We start from the raw sequence: 27,614 nt of genomic DNA, 5'->3' as shown, positions 1-27,614 counted from the left end.
AAATTACCTGTACTGAGACAAACTGGTTTTCGATCCTTCCTCGAGAAACTTGTGACACATCTGGTCCCAGTACAAAGCAAATTTTCGGAATTGCGGACTCTACAGAACTGAAAATCCCAATATTCCCACCGCCGGCTAGTCCAAATTACGAGCGGTGTGACAGTCCAGCGCCACTTATTCTCACTCAGGACGAAGCTACTCAACTAGAATATCTCAAAATTCACGGTCTACCGCCACCCGGTGAAGCTAAACCGGTTCCAAAAGGTATAGCGATATCATTTTACTTAAAATCCAAATGCTTGTGTTTCATAAATTTTGCTAACGTGAATCAACCAATGAATTAGACTTACGGCACGGCTGGTGGAGGATAAAAGACGTTGACACCTTCCAAGAACTTCTGGAGCACCTACACTCGCGCGGCGTTCGAGAAAAGGAGCTGAAACGTACGACCTGGGCGATCATGGAATCCTTCCTCGCGGTAACGGGCAAGATTCACGTGGACCCTGGTAACGTAACAGCCACCGATATGTCGGACGGTGAGGACGATGCAGCCCCAGTTTCTATTCCCAAGTCGGACGACCCTGAAGAATGGAGTGAGCAGGTCGCTGCTCGAGTAGATGCTCAGCTCTTGGAGCAGGTCGAGGCTCTCGAGGACAAGGTTGCCAACGCCAGTATGCAAGTTAAAGGTTGGAAACTGCCACCGAGAGCCGGCACCGAAGAAGCCGAAGAACTGGAGAAGCTTCACGAAATGGAGCAAGTCAGTGCGGTTGAGCAGGCGCGTCAGAGGTTACTGTCTCTTGAGGCGGCTATCGAGAGGAGATATCTCAAACCGCCACTCGGTGTTTGGTAAATTTTCTTTTATTTAATTTGATTTTGGTATACGTGACTGCGCGAGCTAAATTCATATACCTGAATTTTCAGTACGGGTGATCCGAATCTAGCAGCTCTAAAAGCAGAGCAAGCAGCCGCTGCTGCAAACACTAGCGCAAACTCATCGACTGATGGAGGCTCGAGTGGAGGTCCACCCGAGGAAACGACTCCACGAGGTCTCAATAACTGGCGTGAGGCCACCGCCAGGGCTCACACTTCTGCTCAGCTCGCTATGGCGTTGTACATGCTTGAGGCCAGCATCGCTTGGGACAAGAGCATCATGAAGGCTGTGAGTCTAAAGAATCCAGCTAGAAAGTCGGTCTGCGTCAAGCTACGAAATCGCAGCGTCTCACTCAAATCTGCTACTCAAAACAAACAGCTAATGTCTTCTACTCAGGCCTCTGTGGGTATTTGCACTAACTTACTAACCAACTTTCTACGCTTCCTGTCTTTCACGATCCTTTCGTCCACAAACCTATCCACCAACAACATGCCAACAAATTATTTCACTTTTAAACGCACTGTTTTATGTACGTCAAATGATACGACAAAATTTTATTTCCTGCTTCTAAGTGGCAACATTTAGATGCAGTAATTTTATTTGTTAAAACTGTTCATCTACTCTATTTGCAAAGTAGTTAAAAAAATAACTGTCAGAGCACTATTTTTCGTATCCTTGATTCTCGATCCTTCTACTTTTCCCACATTTTGAGGAAGAACTTCAAATAATTTCTAAAATTTACGGGTACAATATGAACGATTTGATCAAATAATGACATTTCTCGCGAATTACAATATTAAAATGGAGTCTCTTACAATATGGGTAAAAAAGTAATTTTATCCCATTACTGCTACACAGCTGATTGAGTCGTCGATTTTAAAGCTATGACGCTTGATGCTTTGAGATTAATATTTATTGTACTTTTATATGTTAAAAAGCAGCAGAAAGTGTTAATTTTTTTAATTTATTCCTTGCTTTGCCTTGGTGCGAATCAAGGATTCTTTAAATTTTGATTCATAGCATGGCTATTATCTACAGCAATTTATTTTATGGTTTCACTTATTTGGCTGTCTGCACTATAACATGCTCAGTTTGCCTAGCAATGATCGTTTGATCATAGTTTATTTACTGAGCAAGTATTTATGTAACCTATGTACTGATTTAACTCCACTTCCTTGCTTGCTGCAATCCTCAATGTTCACTAATATTATTTTAAAAATTATACATATTTTTTTATTTATGTTGCTAAATGGTGCATGTTTAATAATATTAAAATGTTCAAATTAAAAGTACACACGAAAAAAATAAGACGAAGTGAATTATCAACTTTTAAATAATTTTGTGCTGCTTTTTTTACTAACTCAAGATTAAATGCTATTTTTATTGGCTTGATTCTTTACAATTGGCTTCCTCTTATTTTAATACGATTTCAAGAAGGACTTGTGTTACAAAATACATCAGTCTTACAAAAAGCGGCATTTAGCAAACAAAAATAAGCATTTGAAAAACTGCATACTTCAACATAGAGTATATTTTGTTCCAGAACTGCCAATTTTGTCACAGTGGCGACAACGAGGATAAGCTGCTGCTCTGTGACGGCTGTGATCGCGGCTATCATACTTATTGTTTCCGTCCAAAAATGGAAAACATTCCCGATGGTGATTGGTTAGTATATTAACCCAGATTGTTATTTTCTTTCTTCATCGATGCGGTTATACACAATCATCTTCATCCTGTAGGTACTGCCACGAATGTATGAATAAGGCAACAGGAGAGAGAAACTGTTTAGTCTGTGGTAAACGAGTTGGTAAAAACTTGGTTCTATGCGAGCTCTGTCCCAGAGCTTATCACACTGACTGCCATAATCCTGTAATGCCAAAGGTACTTCCGTCATAATGTTTCTTAATGGAGGTATATGATTATATATATTTTTTTTTCTATAATAACTGACCTATTAATGATTTCTACAGATGCCCAGAGGGAAGTGGTACTGCTCAAATTGTCACAGTAAACAACCAAAGAAGAGAAATAGCAGCCGAAGGAGTCACAAAGGAGAGAAGGGAGAAAAAGGAGAGAAGGGTGAGAAGGGAGAAAAAGAAGAAAAAGCAGAAGAAGGAAAGGAGAAGAAAGAAAAAGGAGGAAAAGGAGATAAAGGAGAAAAAGGAGAAAAAGGAGGCGTCACTCGAGACAGTGAATGTTCTGATCATCCACCAGCTAGGTGATTACGTTAAAGCAAAACAAATGTGTCGGCTCGTTGGTCCAACGTATTTTATTTACAAGGTTTACCATTGCGAATTACAAAATAAAATCCCAATCACTACTAGAAATCAGAACGAATACTAATGTCAAAGTTCGTCTTAAAAAAAATGAACGTTCTGATTGAGACACATAAATTCACTTGTGATTATATTAACCAGTAAGCTCGTCACACAAGAACGGATAAACGAATTAATGTCGAGTTATTTTGTGTTGCTTATTAGTTTTTCAATGCGAAAAACGGGGTATGCCTCATGGTACATAACGCTTATAGGCACACCCCTGTATACGTAGTTTTTAATTTCACAAGCTACGATTGTATAAATTTTGTTAGTCCGGCCACGCTGACCGGCAGACATAGATTTTTTATTATTTCATTAAGTAGACACCCTGAAGCTTTAGAAGCTGGTACGTTGTGTCGAACAAGGGTGATTTATGGTAACTCATGTGTTGTTTTGCGCCGCAGTCCAACGCCGTCGACAACCTCGAACACACATGTAGAGGATGTCAGTTCGTCGGAACCGCCGACACCTACTGCCTCGCCGAGGAAAGAAGGAAATGCTGGTAAAACACTTACGAAGAAACAGCAGCGGGAGCTCGCGCCCTGTAAAATTCTCCTCGAACAATTAGAACAGCAAGATGAAGCATGGCCCTTCCTTTTGCCCGTCAACACCAAACAATTTCCGACGTACAAGAAAATCATAAAAACCCCCATGGATCTCAGTACAATCAAGAAGAAGTTGCAGGATTGTGTGTAAGTTATAGTTTTTGACTAGCTACTCTTACAATAGATATACTGTCCAAAATACATTTCACGACTCGACGAACTTTCATGACCTGGTGAAAAGTCTATTACTATTAACGTTTAATAATAATTTTTTACTTTAAGATATCTTAAAAGCAAGACTTGATTTCAACGTTGCACCGTCTATGTTTTTGCATTTTTATTTGCGTTTTAAATAATTTTTACAAGACTGGGTTATGACCATCTATCCATGCTGTCTATGCAGCAGCCTCTTCTACTAAGAACTCCATTAATACCGTATTTCGTTGTTTTAGATATAAATCTCGAGACGATTTTTGCGCCGACGTTAGGCAAATGTTTATAAATTGCGAAGTCTTCAATGAAGACGACAGTCCTGTGGGCAAAGCTGGCCATGGGATGCGCAACTTCTTCGAGACGCGCTGGACTGAAATAACAGGAGCTCCTCCGCCGCCTCATCCACAGGCGCATAGCTGAGGATCGGCTCGAGTCCGTAGTGGCTGCAATAGTTTTGCACATTTTTACTATTAAGTGAATAAATGAAATATGGCTACGTTTGTAAAAAAAGGAGGCCGATAGTAGACATGACGACCGTAGCGTAATCCTCGCGTTGATCGCGTTCTAGCGATCCCACATTCATCCTTCGTTTGCCAATCGAAAGCACACAATACGCAGTCTTCATTCATTTTCAACTTCGATCCGGCCTAATATTCTCGACACTCGTTTGATTTTGCCACAGTTAGTCGGTATTTGTTGCTTTTTTAATCGATAAGTATTTCCTAAATACTCACCAGCTTTCATCCAATGCATTCTACAAACAATGTTTCCTCTTTGCGGTATTTAAAATAAAGTTTCTTGAATTTTAGTTTTGTTCAATTGTTAGATATGAATCACTTTTATAAGAGACAAAAACTTCTTATACTTTCAAATAACGACCCAAAGAAACTGTTGTAGCACAGAGTTTTCAACGTTTTCTTTTTGAATTATCGGCAGGCGCCACGTTCTAATTTAACTTTTTTTTTTAAGACACATAGTCTTGAACGAATCGTAATAAGAATCGGTCAATGTACTTATACGAAAACAGTTTTGCCTAAGCGAATCCAAAACGATTCGCGATATTGTATTATATAGGCTTAATATAACAGAGTCATTGGCGAAAGAGATATTTTGCAAAGTAACGAATGTGAGATAAAAAGAGATAGAGATATATTATATATAAAAGGTATATACAAATGAATAAATAATTATTATATATAAAATGTAAAGATATGCATTCAAACGCTATACATACACAATATACGTATAAACATTATTCAGACGAAGCAAACAGATCGTATCTGAATCGAAATAGCAATTTTGAAGCAAATTAAATGCCATTCCAGAATTTCGTTCGTGTACCTTTCCATTTGCACGTTCGAACAGTCCTGCGACGAAGCTCGGAATCAGACCGGGTGTACATAGTGAAAGTAACGAAAAGCCAGAGGTTTTATAAAGCAAGAAAGGGCAAGAAAGAATGATTCGAGTTATCATTAATTATCAGTATTTTAAGATTTTAATTAAATAAAGTTGCACTCTGCGTAATGTGGAAATGAAAAAGAAAAAGAGGTGTGCCCTTTGCAAACAAGAGTTTGATGATTAATGTGGAACTTAAGAGTTCGAACTGTATATAAGTATGACAAAAACAACCAACAACGCGAGTCGTTTTACGAAGCTTATATAATGATAATAATGATTACAGCTGTGAATGAGTTTGAAATAGAAACTTCGATAATATGGTACTTTTTAATACGAGAAATATAAAAAGATGGTAAATGCGCAATTAGTAAATGCGATGCTCTGCTTTTCAATGTGTAGTGTACAGTTTTATAAAGAGTTTTTTAAATCCGGTCTGAGCTCGCCGTTTGTCATTAAGGTTCTTAAAAGAAGTGGCATTATGAATGTTCTATTTGCGGTGCGAATTCCCTGATCGCATTTTAGATTTCATTGTATAGACTTTCTCCTGTAATGCATATGTCGATATAGGATAAGCTAAAAAAAAGATCGTATACATTTCGTGTGTGATTCACAGTTTTGCATAAAAGAAGGAATTGTCCTACATTTCATTGCTCGTTTATTATCTTTTATGTAGCTTGACTTTCAATTACCATAACAAAATCGGAGGTTTTTTCTTTTAAATTTTCATCTTGTCTCTATTCCATATCAATAGATTTGTATGGCAAAGAACAAAAAATTTTTATTAAAAGCATTCATTTGTCGAGATGTTTGAAATTATAATTTTGATGAACAATGAGAAGTAAATTTAAGTTCGTTTTTTAATTAATTCAAACTCGTATGTGATTTGTAAACTTTGTAAAGTTTTTACTAATGCAACTTAGTGTTGACTTGCGGTTCTAAAGAGATGTGTTTCGTGAGTGGATGCATTGCATTATGAGTGCGATAATTAAAATCGTTGAAACAAATTGTTTTGTATGTAATTGATGTACATGATTTTCAATTTAACTTGTAATAATGACATGTATAACAACGCTCGTAGGTAATATAAAAGATATTTGCACTCGTAAAAAAATATTCAGCCGTCAAAAAAAAATGACAGGTGACAAAAATAAAATGAAGAAAGGTGTTCGTTTTCTTGACTGTAAAGTCAACGGATTATTAATTTAATTTTGCAAATAAATATAGTATAGCAATAATTTTGATATGCATTGAGTAAACTACTTTTTTATAATTGCGAGTGAATATTTGGTTGATAGAGCAAACAGTAGACTTAATTAATTTCTCTTTTACGTAAGTTATTTATTTCTCTATTTTGTAAAAAAAAAAAAAAAAAAAAAAAATAGTAATAAAATTTGTTAGTGGCAGTGAGCAGTATTGCGTTGATTCAGAATTTCAAAATGTAAACTTTTGTCTGTGAGATACGAATGACACACTATAGGGGTACTGTAAAGTAAATGTCACGTACCAACAATAAGAGACGAAAATAATTTTTTAAGGATTCAACTCTTATTTGAAAAAACTAGCTCAGCTATTAATCGTTGTTTCACGAATGACGACGCTTTTTATACGAATTTTAATTTTTAATGCGATCTTATGATACATTATATAGTGTAATATTAATAATTATAGCGAAGTCGACCGTATCAATCCTCGATAACGAAATAAAAATAAAAGTAAAGTAACGAAACGAAATGCGCGGGCGAAGAAGCGAAGAATTTAGAGGTATTATGATTGTCTATAGTTTAAACGATGGCTTACTTTAGGTAGCCTATCATTGCTATTTAAACAGACTTAATTAATGTATTGCAAATGAATTAATAAAGTGTAAGCGAAGCGTGTAAACGAATAGAACGACTCTTATTTACTCTCCCTCCACTCTCGTTCCCATCTTTGTTCGAATTGATTTATTCAATCTTAATATTCACAATAAGTTAAAATTTTGCCTTAATTTTTTGTCAACGGAATAATAAGGTATTGCATAACTAAAGCTTCAAGTATACGAGATAAGAGGAATCGATTTTCCCATTTTGAATAGCATACCATGAGTAGATAATGCAGTTGTGTGCGAAACGTGATAAGCCCCGGTCTCGCGAAGTACGCTACATTATCTGCTACAACTGGCGAATAATATTGCTTAAAGCTTATGTTTATGATATTTGAATAATAACAGTAATTACGGCATTTTTAGGGACGCTTTTCAAGGTATATACCCGGTACAAAAAAAAAAAAAAAAACCGCACACTCAGACACTTGATTGCCGAACATTCCCCTCTTTTATACTTGCGTCTAACTATTGTGTCATCTGTTTTCTGCAGTATAGTAGGCGAGTAGCCGTCCAGTCCGCGCCGATGCCGGATGCCCGGATGGCGAGGTTAAGACCGAACTAACAACTTTGACAAAACAAGAAGACTGGTTTCTATTGAACAGTATATACTCTTGTCGCTTTTTACTAGTGCATGTTGTGATATAAACAAGGACCATGACAGCTCTGGCTCATCTTCGTAGAGGAGCTTATCGTGAGTCTAATTAGCCGTTGTAATCAATTTTGCATATTTTAAATTGCACATGCATGTAATTGCTTGATGTTATTAGTGGGTTTTTCAATAACTTAAATTAATCGTCATTTATCTCAACTGCTCAATTTCAATTGATTCATTATTTTAATTGATACTGAGTGCATAATGACTAATCAGAGCTTATACTGCATTCTGTTTATTAATTTTTCTGGTTTTTCCAACAACAATAGGAGCTCGACAAATTTTTAAAACAACCCAGAATACAAACAAGATCTTGCACTTATCCGCACGATTGGAATCTAGTTTTGTGCCAAAACGAGTGCTGGTCTTAACCAAAGTCTCGAGGTACCAAATTGAGAAGCTTCAGAATCCTGAGCTTAGTGAAAATCAGTTGAAAGATAAATTACTGTCAAGAGGTACCAATTATGATGCGATTCTGGCTGGACACAATCGAAATAAGGCAACAGAATCAAGAACTGTGGAGGCACTTAAAAACTTGAATATCACGTATCGAGTCAAAGACAGGTAAGTTTTGCTTCCTAAAAATTGCTGATGTTGAATAATTTTTACTGACTTTGTGAAACTAAAAAATTCCAGGCACAGTATAGATGTTGACAGTATTGCTTGGGCAGATTTGATTGTACCTGTTGGTGGAGATGGCACATTTCTCTTGGCTTCCAATTTAATTAACGATAACACTAAACCTATAGTAGGCATCAATTCAGATCCTGAATTTTCTGAGGGATTTTTAATGCTATCTCCAAAATATACTAACAATATCCCTGAGATATTTGAAAGACTCAGAGCTGGGAAGTTTGAATACTTTATGAGGACCAGGATTAGAACAACTCTTCACGGGGAGAATATTTGGCAGATGCCTTTTCACATGCATGACAATAGTTCATGTTGTGCAGATGACAAGTAATACTGAATTGCCTTTTTAGTATGAAATTCTAATTCTAAAATAGAATATTTAGGCTATGAGTCAAATGAATTTGTTCTAGATTTTATGTGATTCATCATTTGTCTACAATACCAAAAGGAGAACTTCCTAAAGAGAGGCGATTACCTTGGCTGGCTCTTAATGAAGTGAGTAAAGTTTTCTGATTTATAATTGCTAATTTTGAAAATTGATGATTTTTATATTTTTATAAATTGTGAACAGGTTTTTATCGGCGAGTCTCTTTCAGCGAGAATAAGCATCTTACATATCAATCTAGGGAAGGAGACATTTAAGAAAGTAAAAAGTTCTGGTTTGTGTGTGACTACCGGAACGGGATCAAGTTCATGGTACAGAGCAATCAATGCTCTCAATCCACAAATGGTTGAGGATGTTCTTACGATGGCAGGGTGTAAAAAAGTTCCCAAGTGTGAGGAAATGAAAAAAATCTGTTACGATTTCAACTCAGGACTTCAGTACCCAGCAGGTAAAATTCGTGCTCTGACGTTTCCAAATTTTGAAAATCGAACGTATCGCTTACATTCCAATGAAAATTTGGAATTTTCCAGATGAACTTAAATTAAGTTACGTCATTCGCGACATGATCTTCAAGCACATTTGGCCGATGCCGAAAAATATCCATCCACGAGGTTTTTGCGACAAGTTGACAGTGAGATCTCAGTGCTATGACGGAGGATTGGTCATCGACGGTGGCATCGCCGTCCGTTTCAATGTTGGAACCACGGCAGTTCTCGAGGCTCGCGAAGAAGACACTTTGCGCAATATTGTTCTTCCTGATTGATAAGCAAATAATATCACTAACTTGCGAAAACATTCCCGAAGGACGTGAACAAAGTTTCCCTCTGAATTTTGTCCAGAGAACAACTTTTTGAAATACATTATTTCCAACTTACACTGCCTCACGGTGTAACAATGTGGACTACAATCACGTATGATTGGTTTTGAGTAGGAAGCTTGATATTGTCTACTCGTATTTATATATTTTTAGATATTTCGTAAGATCTGCATCGATGTTTTTAAGGAGTTGAGAGCCAATATTTATATAAAAATTTGGTACATTTTGTTTTTCTAAATGTACTGAAGAAATTCCTATCTTAATTATTCAAGCACAAGTAGATTAGGATTTTCACAATGAACGTCAACTAATCATCTGTCTATATCGTTGTTTTTTAACTCTACTAACTAAGAGATCTTAATCAGATACTCACTATTATTTAATTAAAGTCAGATGAGAAAAAATCAGCGAGACTTAATAAAAAAGACCTTTTTAATTCGCTTTGTCAAATGTGATATTTAACTACTTTTATGAAAAGTGTAACTTTTGAAATGATATTATATTTTGTACAATTGTAGATGTTAATAAATAATATTTTAAACAATTTACATCGATTCTCGAAGTTTTCTTTACGCAGTATAAGGAACGGATATGATCGTAGAAAAAATATTGGATTTTTTTTTCAAAGAAATTTTGTTCAGTTGTTTAAATTTGTTTTGATATAAAAATTTATTAAACACAAAGGAACATCTAGTCTATAAGTATGTATGTGCCTACATTTTGTGTCTTACACATGTTTTGTACCCATATGGAAAAAGAAGAGCGTGAAAAATCACATCGTGCTTTTGTCCCCAAGACACGCCTTCAACATTAAACTGATGTTTTTTTTTATGTCGTCGTGTAGTTTAAACAAAAATCAAAGTTAATAGGTTTACGTTTTTACAAGTACACTAAAGAATGATCAATCTAGGTAAAAATTAGCGACAAACAGTCGAATTGGAAAGTATAAAATTCGCGGCACTTGGTATGTATTTGCGTACAAGTAAATTAAGATGCCTTACACATGAATTATTGTTTTTACAAGGCGATTGATTGCACATTCGTTTACAAAACTGAAAGTGAAAACGAAATGAAAAGAAGCAAACAATCAACAAGGGCGTAACATAAGCGACTCGATTATAATGGTAATTAAATTAAGTTTAATTTTCTAAGTAATAAAATGGTAATTACATGTCGATTAATCGATCAATTAAATACAACACACGTCTCGTGCAAAAGTGTAAAGAATTTAAGTGCTACACTCAATACCGGTTTTTGTTCTGTTCATGACTTAAAATCGTGTTTAATAATTCTCGACTACAATAAGCTCTTCGTAAAACGTAGTAACATTGTAGTTTACAGTAGTTTACAATTGTTCACGCCTTGATCGTCAATGTGTCTATTACATAGGTACACATTATGCCAGAATCCAGTTGTATGCGACATTGCTAATCTTACATAGTGTATGAAATTTCTCGCCAATTCAATATTATATTAAGTATATAGTCCTCGCATTCGCGCTCGCTCTTTACAAGAAGAATTTATCAATTTTCGACAACTTGATCCTGGCATTATAGCAGTTTGCTCTACGCATTAAAAATAAATAAATGATAGTCATCCATCCTTCCGTAATATTGTTCGCCTTACCATACCGGGTTCATAACCACATCTCTTAATTAGATGCCTAAGTAAGTATATAAATAATCGATAATGAATATTCATGTAAGCTATTTTTTATCCTTTGGTATGCCACGTGAACTTTCCTCGGATTTGCGAATCGACTATCGATCACACCTTGGATCACACACTAATACGATCAGTCACCTCGCCAACTCTCATGCGCGCACTTGCTCTTTCTTCTGTATATCAAAGTATATATGAGCCTCCTTATTTTCAACTTGGATTTTCTCGCTCAGTCCGTCGATCCTTTCGATTCTCCCGGTTAGAGCACGCTTTCTCTCGCCAACAATCATACGACGACTCTCGTGATATAATAAATATAATAATGTTTACGTGGTTTGTATTTGTATTTTACATTATCTCCTATCCGTCAACTAATCGATACCTTATTGTCGTGTGAACTATTTTTCTTGTTGTTTACACTGTGATAGTCAAAATAAGATACAATCCAGATATATTTACCAGCAGACACGTTATTTTATTTTATTCTTTTTTTTTCATCTTCATTATTATTATTTTCATAATCGCAATCGCTGCCGTCCCTTGTCTCTTTGTTCGAATGCACTCGAATTCAAAACCCCTTCACGGTATACAATATAAACGTATAATTGCAGCTGATCCTCTCGCACTTCGATTAACAACGCGCTGGAGCTCGGTGATTTATTTATTGTTTATTATTTTATTTATTTTTTTGTTCATTTATTGGTTTATTTTCTCTATGAAGGCTTCCTCGTGATACTGGTTCATGTTCATTGTTCTAATAATTATACTCAAGCGAGAAACACGTTTTGATATTGCCGACGATACATTGCGTTTGAAATCTATATAAATTACACGGTACTCGAAGCGACAAACTGTTCAGTGGTTTTTTTTTTTTTTATTTCAACTTGTACATACAGCACCTCTATGTCTCGACAGCCGCATATTATTGTGCCACGGCTCAGCGAGGAGTCGTCTTCGCGTCTATTCGTTCGATAGATATGTCTTCGGTTAAGAATCTACACGTGTCTTTAGTTAGGGTTTGTATTACAAGCTTCGTCGGTGCGTGTTCGCGCGCAAGTTCCCCGTCAACGTATGAATGTAAAAAAATGATCTGCTCGCGGCTTGACACTCGATGAAGCCAGTAATGGAATTCGATGCAGCAGCGTAACAACAGTGTGTACCGAGCGCAAGAGACGTGTGCTTTTCCTTCATTCTTTTCTCTTCCTTTAAATGACACCGAGAATGTAATTATTAGTTTAGTGCTTTATCAATTGTTCCTTCCTAGGCACTTCGATCCGACAGGGAAAAGTCAAGAGATTCTGTACATCGCAATAGCAGCTACTGATGTTAGAACGTTTGCAATGAGCCCTGGCGAATGAACGTCGGGATATCTATCTTTGTTATTTTTTATCACATTTCAGTGTCTTTTAAAAATTTATTCGAATAACGCAAACAATTCGTACGCACAGATCTAGATTGGTAAATGATTTAATACAGATTTCTTCGATACATCGTTAGACGATACAAATAAATAAATAAATAAATTAGGGTAGTTAATAAATAATTCAAGCAATAAATAGAGTAGATTAGTTGCTAATCGTACATTGCGCAATTATTTATGTATAACGTATAATTGGAATGTCTCGAAAGTATGGCAATGAATCTTTACATTTGGAATGATAAGAAAGTTTCGAAAACCAGAGGCAACACATCAAAAGACAATGCAAGATGTTTATTAACGGCCAGTGAGTGAGCGAGCACGCAGTCGTTCCTTATGATTTAGTTTTCGCCTATAATAATTACACCGACACTCGACCTAAATTACACCGGTGTCGATCTGCTCTCAATTTTTGCCTTGCTTTTGTTCATTTGGAATTATAGTAAGAATAAGTTTCAAGTACTTATAGCGTTTGCGTATAAAAAACACACGTATACACACGGATCAGAAACAGACTCTTTTCCCCCGTGGAATGATCATCGTCTCTCTTTTCCCCATAATATTTCTACAAATCCTATCTGCGTGATTTGAAATTCCCTCCTGTTGGCGCATAAAAAGCTATTCTCTTTAGCTTGGTTAAAAATTTAGCGATAACGTTGCCTTTTTCTCTCTATTTTGTATTCGTTCATAACGAAAATGACTGCATAAAACCGCGACGAATCATCAAGTACGCAAAATCAATGCATCAATGATCGCATCAACATGAAGGAATTTTTTGACAAATCATCAAACTCGCACGTTACTCTTATATATAAATAGATTAACAATTTGTCTCTTGTATACGAAAAGGAAATGAACGTGTCGTTTCGCTTCTCTTAAATGTCCAATTAAGTAAACTCGCCGCGTGTCCCTCCAGCCGAAGGATCGAAGAAAACAAATCAATCAGTCCTCCGCCCGTAGCGCTCACATATTCATAGTGTAGTATTCACGTTTTTTTCTTTAATTTATAATGATTACCACTATTATTAATATATTATACTATGTTCCTTTGCTTATGTTACGCTGCCTGTTTCTTTACCTAGAGGTGTGTATCCCGCTTTCGCGATACATTATACAAGTTTATACCATTTTTTTGTCTACTATGTAACTATCTACTGCTTAGATTCCTTAACAAAAACACTTGCATCAATATTTATAGAATAATAATCAATAATCGCAATAATAATCATTTTTCGTCGTAATAATAATCATCGGTAATAATAAACTTTTCTTCGTAACTAATGTATGTACACTGTTATTATACAAGTCACTATATGTTCCAGACGCCGTCACGGCGGCTGCTCATCCCTTATTTTTGTTCATCTTGTATCCCCGCACGAAAGCTCACTCGGACAAAAATTTTACACTCCAATGCCATTAGCACTTATATTGCGATTGCACGTCTCTAATCGAACGATCGTCGTCGTTACACTTTTTAAATCTTTTACAAATCTCATTGCTTCACGCCATGCGCTTACTCTACATTATTAAACGCTAACAATTTTCTTTTCAAGTCTTGGGAAAAACCACTATATTCGAATTCGTACAAGCTACTTCTTTTAATTTACACAGCGCCTCGATCGGCCAATTCCTCGCGAAAAATTAATGACTCGTTATACACGTGAAATATATACTTCTCGAGTCGTTATCGCGGCCCCCGAGTCTGCCGAGATTTGTATAAGGTCGACGTGCGAGTCAAGTATTAGTGGCAATACACAGCGGTAATGCAAAAATCGGAACTCGCGACTTCATCCTCACGACTGCTAGTCTCTCAGAGACAAAGGTAACTTCTCAATGAACGATCGCCGCCGCGTCATTTCTTATTGAACGATTTCATACTTCTTTGAGCTTCTTTTAATTTTGGGGCACATCTCTCTCGCGCGCCCCCTCATTTAATTTACCTCATCATCATTATTATTATAATATATGTTTACTTTGTACTATATATGATCTTAAACCGGCGGTAAAAACTGCCGCTTTTGGTACGATGAATTTTTACAATGACTGTTTCGCGACCGTGCGTTTCTTCCTCTCAATTGATTCGTCGAATACTGCATTAGTTAAATTTCATTTCATTTCACAACTTTGAAAGCACAAACTTATTAAAATGTGTGCGAGTACATGACTCGCGACGCGAACGAATAGAGGCTATTGATATCAAGCGGATTATACGCGTAGTGTAGCTTGCTCGAAGATCCCGAAAAAGCAATCCCGGTTCACAGTGTCGGTTCGCATGCAACGGAAATCCCCTCTGGCATATGTATAATATACGTCTCATCGCGGCGTGTATAATATGTACAATTCGACTTGGCGAGCAACGAAATCTATATGTTTACAAGAATAATCAGCACGGTTTTGAGTCCCTTGTGAGTCTGTGTGTACGTGAGCGTGTCTACGTCACCGTAATCTATTATCTTATTGATCCTCCTCCTTATCACTTGAAAAATCCGCCGACAGGGCGGTTGACCAGCGAGGAATCGCTGACGAGTCTGCTCTCTTTCCCTCGCGCTCGGTTATCCCTCCTTCTCTCTCATCTCCTTGGCGCAACTGCGCGCAACGCAACTCGCACGCGCGCGATAAGCTTACAACAAAGTATAATATAACATATACCGACTGCGAGTATAATAACGATTACAACGACGACTGCCTGTGCACCGCTCTCCGGCGTCTCGGCCCTGCGCGTATACAGGCCCTTGTGTGTTTCTTTCTCGCCTATAGGAACTTGTGCCGCTCTTGTGGAGGGGGGGCTCTTGCTCAGGGCCGAGCCGGAGAGAGCGGCTGGCCGATAAAATCCACAGCGACAATTTTGACTAGATTGCTTGTCTGAGGAAAGTATACATATCTCTATACACGTCTAATAATATAATATAGCTGCGCGTAAAAGCCAGTCCTCGTCGACTCTCCAGACTAGAACGAAGGTAAGGTAATAAACACTGTCCATGGCACTTGGTCATCGGAATGCGAACGCATACGGAATCAGAGAGAGAGAGAGAGAGAGAGGTGGGAAAGCGTTGCGCGCACAGGAGGATATAACCGGCGCGAGTTTACAGGCGAAGAGAGAGAGAGAGAGAGTGTTTTTACGAGAAGCCAAGGTCTTCTTCGGGTGACTCGTCGTGGTACTCCTCCTGGTCGGACGTGTGTCACAAAACGTCGCTGGCCTGTCGGGGACTGATGCCGATCGTCGGCGAGAGCTGTCCCTCGTCGACGCTCTGCACCGACTTTGGGTCCTCGTCCTTCCACTTGTCCATCGAGCGCCGACGCGCGTTCATGAAGAAGTTACCCACCGTCGTCGGCTCCAAGCCGAGCTGACGCGCGATTGTCACCTGCATCTCCTTCGACGGCCTCTTTGTCTCCTGCGAAACGACGAGAAATTCCATTAGTCCCTCGCGAGTAACGTAATAGCGTCGCTATTTAAAAAGACCTACACGGAATCTCATGTCTGACTATGTACTTGACCCGTATCCCCCAACGCGTTCTGCTTGCAGCGGGCAAAAGTCATCGAAACGAAAAATAATAATAAAAAGAAAAGCCCAGACGAAAACGAATTCGCAGCCGTCGGCGCAAAGTAGGCTAAGGTCATTTTATCGAGCTCTGGCTTACTTCCAATAGCCCAGCGAGCAGTGAAGGTAGATATAACCAGCGCAGCTATAGACCCTTACCCGCGAGGCCGAAGAGCACAGAGATCACAGGTGAGCCTCGCGCGCGGTCCAGCGAGCAAAGGGCTGAATATATTCTTGTATTAACGTCTTAATAGCCGGAGTTGAGCAAGGGTTTCTATGTACAGTACGGCTCGAGCAGCCGAGTATAGTGTGGGGCAGCGAGGAGCTGAGAAATTATTCACGAGCCGATCGATACTAGCGCGCGCGCGCTCGGCCGACTCGATTCAACTATCCGCTGCACGCGATGTGTACTGGCGAGGGGACCTTACCCTTCTTCCCCGGTATACCGCTCGGTTTTACTTCGTTTCACGGGGCAGGTGGTTTGATCCTCGAATTATTCGAAAAATCAATCAGTCGCGCATCGCAGGGGGGGGGGGGGAGAGAGAGAAAAAGGCCTGTCCCGCTTTCGGCCGCGATAAAATCTCGCGAGCTGCTCGACGCATTGTCACGGGACAATGGGCATTTCGATGTGGAGAAAGAGAGCGTCGTGTATGTACGCTGCGGGGAAAGAGAAACGCGCTTCTGTTGTGGACAAACTTCGAGGCAATTCGATGGCTGACTTGAAGCATGATATACTACTGTCGCGCCGCCGGCGGAAAGTAGGACATCCCGGCACACTGCGCGTATACACAGCGACGGGTTTTGTTCGTCGGGGTAGCAGCAGCGCCACGATACATCCTTTCAATTGAAGACTACTGCTGCTGCCACTTTTTCATTTCTGTCGCATATAGCGTCGCGCGTTTATTTTTCGAAATATCGCGCTGCCCAGCAGACGTTGCTCGGAGGGAAGTTTAACTGTCAACTATGCGCACTGTGTGGGTGCAGCGGAGGGAGGAGCGAAGCGCTCGCGGTGTAATAGGCTGCAGGTAAAGCAGCGAGAGCCTATTGCCCGGCGATCGATAGTCGAGAAAAAGTTGTAAGAAAAACGCACCCTCGTATATAGGATGCGCGCGGAGACAGTCGCTTTATTATTTTTTTAACTTATATCCATGGCCGTTATCTAGCTGCGGTTATTATACATTGGTTATTTTCTGGATATGATCGACGATTATCCAGTCGGGAGGGGCTTATCGCGCGTAATACACACCGGAGAACGTTTATTCGCGCAGCGTGTGACTATAGCAAACAAGGACTGAATTTTTTATCTCGCCCGGCAGCGCCTGCGGAAATAGTCGGAAAAATCGGCGATGATGAACGAGCGGCATCGAAATTTGCAAAATTCCCCCGCGTCATTCGCACCTCGACACACACACACACACACACACTGATATCTCTCTCTGGGTGTGTGTGTGTGTGTGGGCAGAGATCGCAGCAACAGGTAGGCGCGCGCAGAGTTATGAAATCAAAATCGAAGCACCCGATAAACATTCTCGCGGAGAGAGAGAGAGAGTAAACTCGAAAGCAAGTGCGGCGATGTATATATATACTCACTTTAAAAATAGCCTGTAGAGTACGGCGCTGAAGGTCTGTGAAAACCAGTCGGGGTTTCTTGGGGGCGGGTTGCTGGTGTTCGGCCTGGCTCGACATCTCGTCTTTCCTCTTGCAGGCTGAAATTGATGAAACTGATATGTACTTGTCAGTCGTTTCTTTGCGCCGGCCCGGCTCGTTGCTTTTTGTATTTCGTGCGGGGGAGGAGATTTTTTTTTTTTTTTTTTTTTTTTTTTTCATTTCAAGTGGAATAAACCGCGTGTGGTCGGACAATTTCGGTGTCTCGATATTCTATTAAGAGAGCTGACGTCGTATATTATCATCGAAAAATTGAATGACGTTACAGAGGGGCCGTATCGTGTGGGAGGAGCGAAAAAGAAGCCAAAGGTAGTACTTACTTCCTCGTTGTGGAATCTGTGCAGCTGAAAGCAGAAAAGAGAGGTAAAAATTAGTGCGAGCAGTAGAAGAGAGGCGAGTGGACGGCGCTCGTGTGTCTCGGTATCGCAACGACCTTGCTTTCCACGCGCGCATATAGCTTATCAACGGCTTATACAAATACACATTCAGAGCATAACATAGTACAGTCAGATATATATATATATATATATATATATATATATATATATATATATATATATATAGTAATAGTAATAGTAATAGTAATATGTATAATATGGAAAAAATAAGAGAGCCGAGCTGCATACACGTAATCTCGGCCCGAATAACTACGCCAGTTACATCTCAACTATGAGGGTTTCTTACATTAGGAGAACAAGTGTCTCTGTGTGGTTATGTTTGCGCGCGTGTGTGTGTGTGTGTGTGTGTAATGTTATAAACAGCGATCGAGAGCCAACGAAGCGCTTTCTCTCGTCGAAAGCTCCTATGCACTATGTACTTTGTGTCACACAGAAACACTACGCGGCGGCGAACAGTCGAGCGGAAAAAATCTGGTGAGACGCGCCTGGCACACACCGCGGATTAATCGATCGTGAGCCCACTATATTCTCTCTCTCTCTTTCTCTCTCTCACTGTGGTTCAAAGTTAACAGGCCGCGCGCACGCGACAAAAGCTTGCTCCGGTTTTTCCCGCGCTACGGGCCTGAATCAGGATTTTTTTTAGAAATATACTCGCCAGTATATTTTACCTCCGTTTAATAAAACCGCGAACTAGCACAACGTAGCGAAGGATAACAAACAGGCGATCCCCGACGAAATTCTTCAGCCGCGGAGTTATTGTTTTACTCGAGCTGGCAAAATAAACAAAGGCGACGGAGAGAGAGAGAGAGTGAGAGAGAGAGAGAGAGAGCTGGGCGTTGCTTTTTTAATTAATATACAGCAGAGCGCGCGGCGCGTTTTTTAAATACTCCACTGATCCGATAGAGAGGTGTAAACGCGCTCGGTCCTAGAGCCCTGTGCGTGCTCTCTCTCTCTCTCTCTCTCTCTCTCTGATGTAATGAAATATTCGCGGAATTTCGAAAAAATTTAATTTCCCCTCGAATCCGGCTACGCTGGAATTCATTGCTATTTCTCGTCGTATACACGAGCGCGCGCGAGAGAGAGAGAGAGAGAGAGAGAGAGAGAGAGAGATACATATACAAAGGACGCCGGCATTCGAAGGGATAATTTCGCGACCCTCCCCCCCCCCCCCCACCCTTATCGTACACTACTACGCGTGTATATAAAGCTAGCTGCGCGCACGGGGGCTAAGAAAAATTCCGGATATACCCGTGTCCCAATTTCCCGTATCAACTTTTTAATAATCGAGCTATGTGTATAATTTTTCATCGCCGGAATAATCCGATCCGCGTGTACAGGCCGGGCATCGGAATCCGATGCAGCAGGAGCCGAAATTCGCGGAAATCTGCTTTTTTCTTTCCCCGCCGCACACCTGCACTTCCTCATTACAAGCTGCTGACCCGTGACGCCGAGGGACTACATCGGGCGATCGACTATTTATTACCGACGACATTCGATACGCTTATCGTCATCGACGTCTTTATCGTCGAGACGGGAAATGGAATTATTGGCTTCCTCCGCGCACACACACACACACACATACTCTAATGAAAAAGCGCGTCTCTCGCATAGGCCTGCGCACAGGCCTGTCGATAAGAAATTAACGCCGTCAGAGACAAAGTCCGCAGGTACGTCCGGGCGTATAATATGCGGGCGAGGTGAGCGACCGAGACACGTCGTCGGCGCACTTTTTGCGCATAACATGTCGCGCGCTTTTAAGTGATATATACACTCTCGCCGCGACAAGTTAGCCCGTCAGTCTCTCGCGAATCAAATCGAAATTCAAAATAGCCGCTCTTCCCGGTGTCAGGCGTCAAAACGTCACCTGCCCAAACGCTATGCCGTTCGGGAATACAAAGGCACTCGCGGCGTCCGGTCTTGGGGAAAGTGAGCGAGAGATATACACAGAGAGCCGCGTGTCCCGAAAAGCTCTGAATTATTCATCTTTATTCGGCAATCCGCGGGAGCCACTACTCGCCGAAACTTTTCTCGCTTGGCGGCCTTCAATTTTTCACAACGTGACGCTCTCTTTGAATATTATTGGCTAAAAACATCGCGGATTGTCCGAAGGCTTTAATTCGTAAAAATTGACTTTTTTCCGAATCCATGATATACACCGCAGGCGTCTCGGCCCTCCTCTCCTGCAGTTAGAATGAAAATCCCGTCCATCACCCTCCCGACGCGCGTCTCTCGTTCGTTTCAGCTTAGAATAACTCAAGAATGATAGTCCGCCCCCCTCCTTCCGTCACGTGGCCGGAATGGCCCTCGCGCGGCGCACAATAACATAATAACGCGGAGCACCTTCGCCGCGACTCCTAATTCTCCTCTCGAAGGAGATTTACGGACGATCGGATGCGATGCCGCATATTGCCGTAACGGCCGCTGCGAGAAAAAACGTTTCGAGCTTTTCGGAGCGACCCCTAGCGTCGGTTTGCATTCATATCGAGTCTCTCTCGCTTTTTTTCCTTTCTACAGCGTCGCGCGCCTTGAATATGCAGATCTCGGAGTTGTTTCGCGTTTTTATACTTGGATATATATATTTTTTTTTTCGATCGACGCCGTACACGGTCTAGTTTACATTTAGATTGTTTTCTAATGACGGATACCCCGCGATGATGCGGAGCACGTGTGTTTACGCGAGGTAAGTGTAATGACGCGGTTGAACTATTTCGTCGGAATATACGTACGTGTATGCGTGTATTATGCGAGGGAAAAGTTATCCCGCATTCGAGCTCCTCGTGTTATTCTATGCAAAGTGCGCGTTGTGTATGTATGAAAGAGACAGCGTCGTTCTCTCTCTCTCTCTCTCTCTCTCTCTCTCTCTCTCTCTCTCTCTCTCTCTGCGTTTTTACACGGGTATAATACACGGAGTCCCGAACGGGTGTTTCACAGGGGTAACCAGAGTTTTCTTAAATATAGATTGGTATACGGATTACATTCATGCTATGTAATCGGGTGTTTGTGTGCTGTATATATACGGGGAGGCTCAAGGGGATGGTTTGAACATTCTAAGCCAGAGATATTCCATCACGTTCCACGTATGTACGATACATTTGTGAGTCTAGGTTGTGCATATGAGGGCTCGTGTAATGGATATCTCTAAACGGCTGGAGTTTTCACTCTTACAGACTAGATATATGGTATATGATGTATATATAGCTATCACTACTTTTACACGATGCGCACTTGACGGGAGGATCTCTGGCCGAGGGGCTAATCTTGCGTGAACTGTGATGAGAGACGATTAGCCCGTCGAACAGCCTTGCGGCACCGTGTGTCGTTGACTCGCTCGTATTATATATATATATTGGAGATGCGGTTTTACGAATCTAAGGGTTCTCGACTCGAAGGTCTCGTCCGAGTGCGTGTCTCAGTCGACGCGAGCCTTATACGTAACGCATTTTCTATACATACTCACGTCGTGGTAAGAGACGCAGACGAACTGGAGAGACCTCCGAGCTGCGCACAGGGTGATGGATTGGCCATGCAACTACATTATCAATTATTACAGTACAGCCCGGCGGCGTTTTATTGAGAAATGATCTCTCTTTCCATGTATATTATCGAGAAAACAACTTTGTCTCATGTTATCATCGAAACGACCGACCGATCGCATCCCCCCTCTTTTTGCTTAAATCTCTCTTTCTCTCATATCGTTCTTTCAGAGTCCCACAATGAATCACTGACCAGTCATCGTCATGTGTGTGTGTTATATTTTTTCTTTTATATTTTCAGCTCTTTTCTCTAAATTCAACAACGTGTGTGCATGTCCTCGCTCGCTCGGGTGTATTTCAAGCCAAAGCCGAGCAGCTATAGTGACCGATTCCTCATTAATGCCATCAGGCTTTCTCTCGGCGGCGACGACTATATTCGGATGCTTCGACTGATCAACGCAATTAAGAGCTTTGCTATACATATACCGATATAGATTCGGGCTACAGGATTAACATCGGGCGATCGGCCGCTTACAGCCGATAAAATTACCGAGAAGCACAGCTCGGTACTTGGCCGCGTCGCATCGGATTTTAACGCGCTCGAGTCCCAAGAGCGACGCGAGAATAGAAGATCCGCCGAGTTGGCTTTATATAAGCGTCGAACCTATTGACAATTAATAGAGAGAGAGAGAGAGAGAGAGAGAGAGAGAGCCGCACGACTGATCGGATCTCTTCGGATTTATCTCGATTCGAGCTAGAAAATTAAAGCATTTCGTTATTCCAGGCGATCATCGGCTACTTCGTTACAGGGAATTACCGCGCAGGGGACGGTTATGCTAATTCGTCAACCGATATCGTTTTACCGACGAGCTCGGAGTCGATTATAGACTCCATGGGTATCGGCCTCGTCAGTTCGTCATCGCGCGAGCATCGGCTTTTTCGCTTTTTCTATAATGACTTTTTCGATTCTCCGATGACGGCTGCTGTATTTTCCTATCGCCTCCATTAGGCATTGGCTTGAAGCACACACACGGAATTGGCGGAGCGAGGAGAAATAATTTATTTCTCTGAAAGCGTCTCCTATTTACTTTTGGACGGAGTGATGATATTACAAAAAAAAAAGACTCGTCTATCTCTCAGTGGTGAATATATATACATTCTCTCTTTCTCTTGCACGTTTTCCTCTGTCTCTCTCTCTCGGTACTCGCGTACACGTCGACTAATCTTGCCGTTGCAGTGACATTGAACATTTATTTAGCGGTGTGTCTCTCTTTCTCTCTCCTCTCTGCGTTTGTATCGTTACGTCAATATCAATAACGGCTGAGTAGCCCTGGACGCTGAACCGTGACAATTCCGTTTAGTTATAGTGTATATAGAAAACGGAAAGTCGAATCTCCGTCATGGAAGACTGGCTACACTCTAAAAACGAACACGTCCCCCTTTCCGCCCCCCCCCTCTCTCTTTCTCTCTTTCTCTCTTTGCCCAGAGTCCTACCCCCCAGAGGTTAGGTCGTATTCTGGAGTCGACGGGTCGTGGATTGTTGCCTTTTTGCTTCCCTCCCTCTCTATGTTTTAAAGTCCTTTTTCTCCGACTTTTTAAGCATACGCGACTGTACGTGTGTGCGGTAAGGAGAGAATCAAGAGTATACGTGTACGCGTGTGTGTGTGTGTGTGAAAGAAACGAGCCGCAAATGAAAAGCGAAAGAGAGTGATGAGAAGAATTGGCCGGCGCGGTGAGTGTGAAGCGTGTATGTGTGCCAGAATACCACCCACTTCTGCTGATCTGGGACCTCCTTCTCTTTCTTTCCTTTTTGTCTATCTTTGCCCTCATGCATCCACATGCATCGAGCGCACGAGGCCGCGAGAGCTCGATACCAATAGCTTTCAACAGATTGTGAAACTTTTTTCTCTCTCTTCTCGAAGGACCTCGTGAGCTCGATCATCGGACGCATCGTCAGAGAGAGAGAGATAGAGAGAGAGAGATAGAGAGAGAGAGAGAGATTGAGAGAATTCTTCACACCGCAAAAAAGCTCTCGTTTTTATATCAGATTATATCACATCTCAGCCAGATTGTTTGAGTTTCGAATTTAGAGTGTTTCTATGTACGCACGTAGCGGCGAAAAACTGGGGGGATAGCTACTCTCTCGTATGTACACACACGATGGCTTTTATATTCTTTTTTTTCTTTTGGCCTTCAACTACTACTGATCGATGGAACAATTTTGACTCTTTCAACACAGAACACAAGGCATTGTCTTTTATACACATTCCACCGTTACTCTGATATTGCTTTTATTTACTATTTTGTTTATATAATATACTCGTTAACACAGACAGCGACTCGAGCAGCTTCTCAATAAAATGCCTCCGTATCATTATCAAATGTGTCGTTTACTTTTGTTTGCGTATATATATACTGTGCATATCATCATCATCATCATCCGCACAATATACTGATGCTTGGTCTTGCAGCAAATATATATATATATATAGAATGTTGTTTCTGCCTGTATACATGTACTGGGTAGATAGCCTTCAACGTTACATTAACATTATCGTTCCGTATATATCAATCAATCGTTTGTACTAAAGCTTAGATACGTTTATAATGAAGCAAGAGTATATAGCAAAATACAATGTGCGTACGTGTGTGTATGCGTATGTAGATGTGGAGTACAGAGTATACAAGGTGTGTTCAATGCCATTATATAGTTGGTATAAAAATATAATGGAAGAGGCGAAAACGTTTATAGTTTACGTCATTAATTAATAATATACGTTTCATACAAGAACAGCGAGCGTGCAAGGAATTTTTCAATTAATTATTCTTTTTTGTACTTGGCTTGCCTTATTCGAGAGCTAACAAAATCATAAAGTCCTTCAACGTGTATAATATGAGTGCTTGTTCGTGTTGGGTGACGTGAAAGCCAAAATTATAATCAAAAGACAAACGGTAACCAATAAACATACTCGCGAGCTGTGTCTGTGTGTTGCATCTATCCGCGCGAATCTGAGGTGTATTGTGGGTGTGTGTGTGTGTGCAGAAGCGGATTTGGAAGTGTAACGCTCGCGACGACCCGTCGATCGCACTTCTAACGGATCGAGTCCAGTAATTGTTAAAAGCGAGAAAAATAATCTTCGATTTTGAAACGGTTAAGGAAGAAACGGGAAGCGTCGCATGCGTCGTGTCGAGATGTACTGCGATCGAGGCCTACAATCGCAGAACATCAAGACCACCGACAGGCGACGATCCGCTGTCCGGCAAGAGTTTCCGCGCAAAACAGCGTACGTCTGTGTTGCGTCGGGAAACGTGCTTGCTCCGTATACCTATATATATATATATATATATACCGCGCGCGATGCTACTTATCCGCAAGCGCGGGCGCACGTACGGCTGGACTTGATCCGTTAGAAATCGATGTCTTTTCGCGCCTGTTGCTTCTTTCCTACTGCTATACGTAAGTCTTTCCCGATACCTCTCTTAGGTTTCCGTCCTACCCCCCGACGCGCCACCTAGCGGCAACCTAGTCGAGTTGGAAACCTGTCCGCCGCGACTACTTAAAAAGGGCGTGTATTATGAGCTCGTCAAGCGCGTGTATCGAAAGAGAACAGGTTGAAAACAAGGGCTGTACTCTCGGGTCGTCGCGATATACAATGGAGTCCAGGGTGTAGAAGAGAGAAAGAGCGAAGCCGGACTTGACTGGCGCGGTTATCGCCTCGGCTCGTCCGCAGCGTCCGCGGCAGAAAACAACCGAATAAAAGCAAAAGTCGGGGAAAGTTAGACAATTACGCGCGCGAAATTCGAAAACGCGCTGTCAGCCGCGAAAAACACGACGCGCGCGCGCGGGAAATTCAATTGCGAGACAGCTAGAGTGAGAGAGAGAGAGAGAGAGAGAGAGAGAGAGAGAGAGAGAGAGAACTGGAAACAAAGACGGATGGAAAATTATGTGTCGCTGCGCGCGTGTGTATGTACAGCAGATAATAAGATTGATCGGGAGAGAGACTCGCGGTTCATCGGTCGCATCGACGTTATATACAGGTGGATTTGTCGAGTGTCGAGTCGCGACGGAGTCGAGGATTATTAGCTGCCTATGGCGACGTGTAACGAGATGCGTCGCGGATTTTTCGAGGACTGCGCACAAAGCGCATCAGACTTGGCGGCGATTATCGCGTTGTGTGTATGTGTGTGTGTATACCGGGGGTGAGGGATCGACTTATTTTTCCTTTGCCTGTACAAAGGAATTCATTAGCGGGATATACGCAACAATGTTCGATCGCACAAATGGAGGTGGATAAAAGAGAGGCTGCTTGCGCTGCTGAGGTGAAAATAAAGCGAATTTGAGAGTAGAAATGTGTTCCAAATGGCTTGTAATCTCTACATTACACGAGCTGTGTGTGCCGGGAGGGATTATATTATAGAGCATACGTGTGTGTAATAAAAGAGAGTACTGCGCATATATATCTGTTACTTTTAATAATATTCATATATGGGTGTGTAATATGAGTGATGATATATAATGAGAAAAAAATTGGTAATTTCATCCATCGTAATATAGTCGCAATCAAACAGTTATACACAAGAGATTATGTTAGAGTCCAGAAAAACAAAAAGGTAATGTAACATACGAGTATATACGTGATAAAAAATCATACATAACGTAATGTAACAAAACGGAGAGTATAGCCGTGTGATCGGTATATATAAAGAGTATATAATATAATATAATATAATATAATATGATATAATATATATATAATATCTGTATGCAAAGGCAAGTTTAAATCGGCAAGTATACAAGTACAGAGGTCGGGTTATATAATCTGGTAATTATCAATCAATCAAGATTCAATATATCAATATAATACGTCATATCTCGTCATTACAACAATATCATATAATTGGTAGTAATATAATAGGTAGTTTTGGAATTATATAACGAACACCGAAACTGAGAGACTCACAAGCAGGAAGAGGAGGGTGTTTTCCTTCTTTTAGAGTTGACTGATCGCACGTTAACATTGCGCATCTGGCAGTCTGCAATGCAAAACATAATTCGGAGGGTCAACAACCGGCGGTACACACGGTCTTCTCTATTCTGTCTCCAATTCTTTTTTCTCTTTTCTCTTTTCCTTTCTCTTTCTCTACGACGCTCTCTCGTACACACATGTTTCCTATAGGATACATAGTCATATGCTTTCTCATCGTCCACTGTGTTATAGTCTGCCGCCCTCATTGCGTCTCATTGTTATTTCTTATTATTATTATTATTATTTTTGGCTTACACTTTCGTCATGTACTTAATGATTACTCTGTAGCATATATATATATATATAAAGGGACATGTCAGTGCGTACTCTTGCCAGACGTTATATTGCTAACACGACATATGTAAACATTATTATGTAAAATAAAGCAAGAGTACGCACGTTCATAGTATATCTATGCATAATCCCGGTGCCTGAGCTGCCAAGGTGTACGATGACAGCTCAAGCGGAGATCAGAGAATAGAGGAACAATGAAAAAAATAAATAAATATATATATATATATATATATATCGTATAATATGAAGGAACCAACATTTACTGAACTGAAAACTATTTTGCTCTACGGTTGACAAAAACAAAAACAGACATCAGGGCATAATAAGTCTTGGGCTGGGGGGGGGATGGCAGAGGAGGGTATACACGTATATAGTATACAACCAAGAGGGCAGCGTGGTTGTAGAGGGGGGGGGGAGGATATCGAAGAAAAAGGAGTAGATTC

The 27,614-nt window shown here is 40.8% G+C and overlaps 3 protein-coding genes across 29 annotated transcripts in view; 2 read left to right on the top strand and 1 right to left on the bottom strand.

Moving 5' to 3' along the window:
- The window catches only part of LOC100119546 (bromodomain adjacent to zinc finger domain protein 2B), a 41,157-nt gene extending 33,927 nt beyond the window's left edge, over window positions 1-7,230 (top strand). For 15 of the 20 annotated variants that reach the window (XM_016985882.3, XM_016985885.3, XM_016985877.3 and 12 more), the window contains 8 exons: window positions 1-264; window positions 345-846; window positions 922-1,273; window positions 2,415-2,536; window positions 2,611-2,752; window positions 2,842-3,089; window positions 3,594-3,881; window positions 4,187-4,819. In XM_016985882.3, coding sequence (XP_016841371.1) covers window positions 1-264; window positions 345-846; window positions 922-1,273; window positions 2,415-2,536; window positions 2,611-2,752; window positions 2,842-3,089; window positions 3,594-3,881; window positions 4,187-4,367 — 2,099 coding nt within the window. In that variant the 3' untranslated portion in view covers window positions 4,368-4,819. Of the gene's footprint in view, window positions 265-344; window positions 847-921; window positions 1,274-2,414; window positions 2,537-2,610; window positions 2,753-2,841; window positions 3,152-3,593; window positions 3,882-4,186 lie in introns of those variants that run through there. The other 5 variants (XM_008208732.4, XM_016985890.3, XM_031931042.2 and 2 more) reach the window with 4 other exon arrangements.
- Window positions 7,231-7,456: 226 nt separating this feature from the next.
- Window positions 7,457-10,244, top strand: LOC100119584 (NAD kinase 2, mitochondrial). Its single transcript, XM_008208713.3, has 7 exons — window positions 7,457-7,586; window positions 7,700-7,900; window positions 8,131-8,425; window positions 8,498-8,821; window positions 8,905-8,989; window positions 9,066-9,327; window positions 9,410-10,244. Exons 2-7 carry the CDS (start codon window positions 7,864-7,866, stop codon window positions 9,640-9,642), a joined length of 1,236 nt encoding a protein of 411 aa, XP_008206935.1. The 5' UTR covers window positions 7,457-7,586; window positions 7,700-7,863; the 3' UTR covers window positions 9,643-10,244.
- Window positions 10,245-10,346: 102 nt separating this feature from the next.
- The window catches only part of LOC100119626 (homeobox protein onecut), a 35,098-nt gene continuing 17,830 nt past the window's right edge, over window positions 10,347-27,614 (bottom strand). For 2 of the 8 annotated variants that reach the window (XM_031931052.2, XM_031931054.2), the window contains 4 exons: window positions 26,812-26,884; window positions 18,300-18,323; window positions 17,905-18,035; window positions 10,347-16,167 (listed from right to left, as the gene is read on the bottom strand). In XM_031931052.2, coding sequence (XP_031786912.1) covers window positions 17,906-18,035; window positions 18,300-18,323; window positions 26,812-26,884 — 227 coding nt within the window. In that variant the 3' untranslated portion in view covers window positions 10,347-16,167; window position 17,905. The remainder of the gene's footprint in view (window positions 16,168-17,904; window positions 18,036-18,299; window positions 18,324-26,811; window positions 26,885-27,614) is intronic. The other 6 variants (XM_031931053.1, XM_031931055.1, XM_031931048.1 and 3 more) reach the window with 3 other exon arrangements.

Source organism: Nasonia vitripennis, chromosome 5 (genome assembly GCF_009193385.2).
Source record: "Nasonia vitripennis strain AsymCx chromosome 5, Nvit_psr_1.1, whole genome shotgun sequence".
Classification (NCBI taxonomy): domain Eukaryota; kingdom Metazoa; phylum Arthropoda; class Insecta; order Hymenoptera; family Pteromalidae; genus Nasonia; species Nasonia vitripennis.
This window is presented reverse-complemented; position numbering and strand designations above follow the sequence as displayed.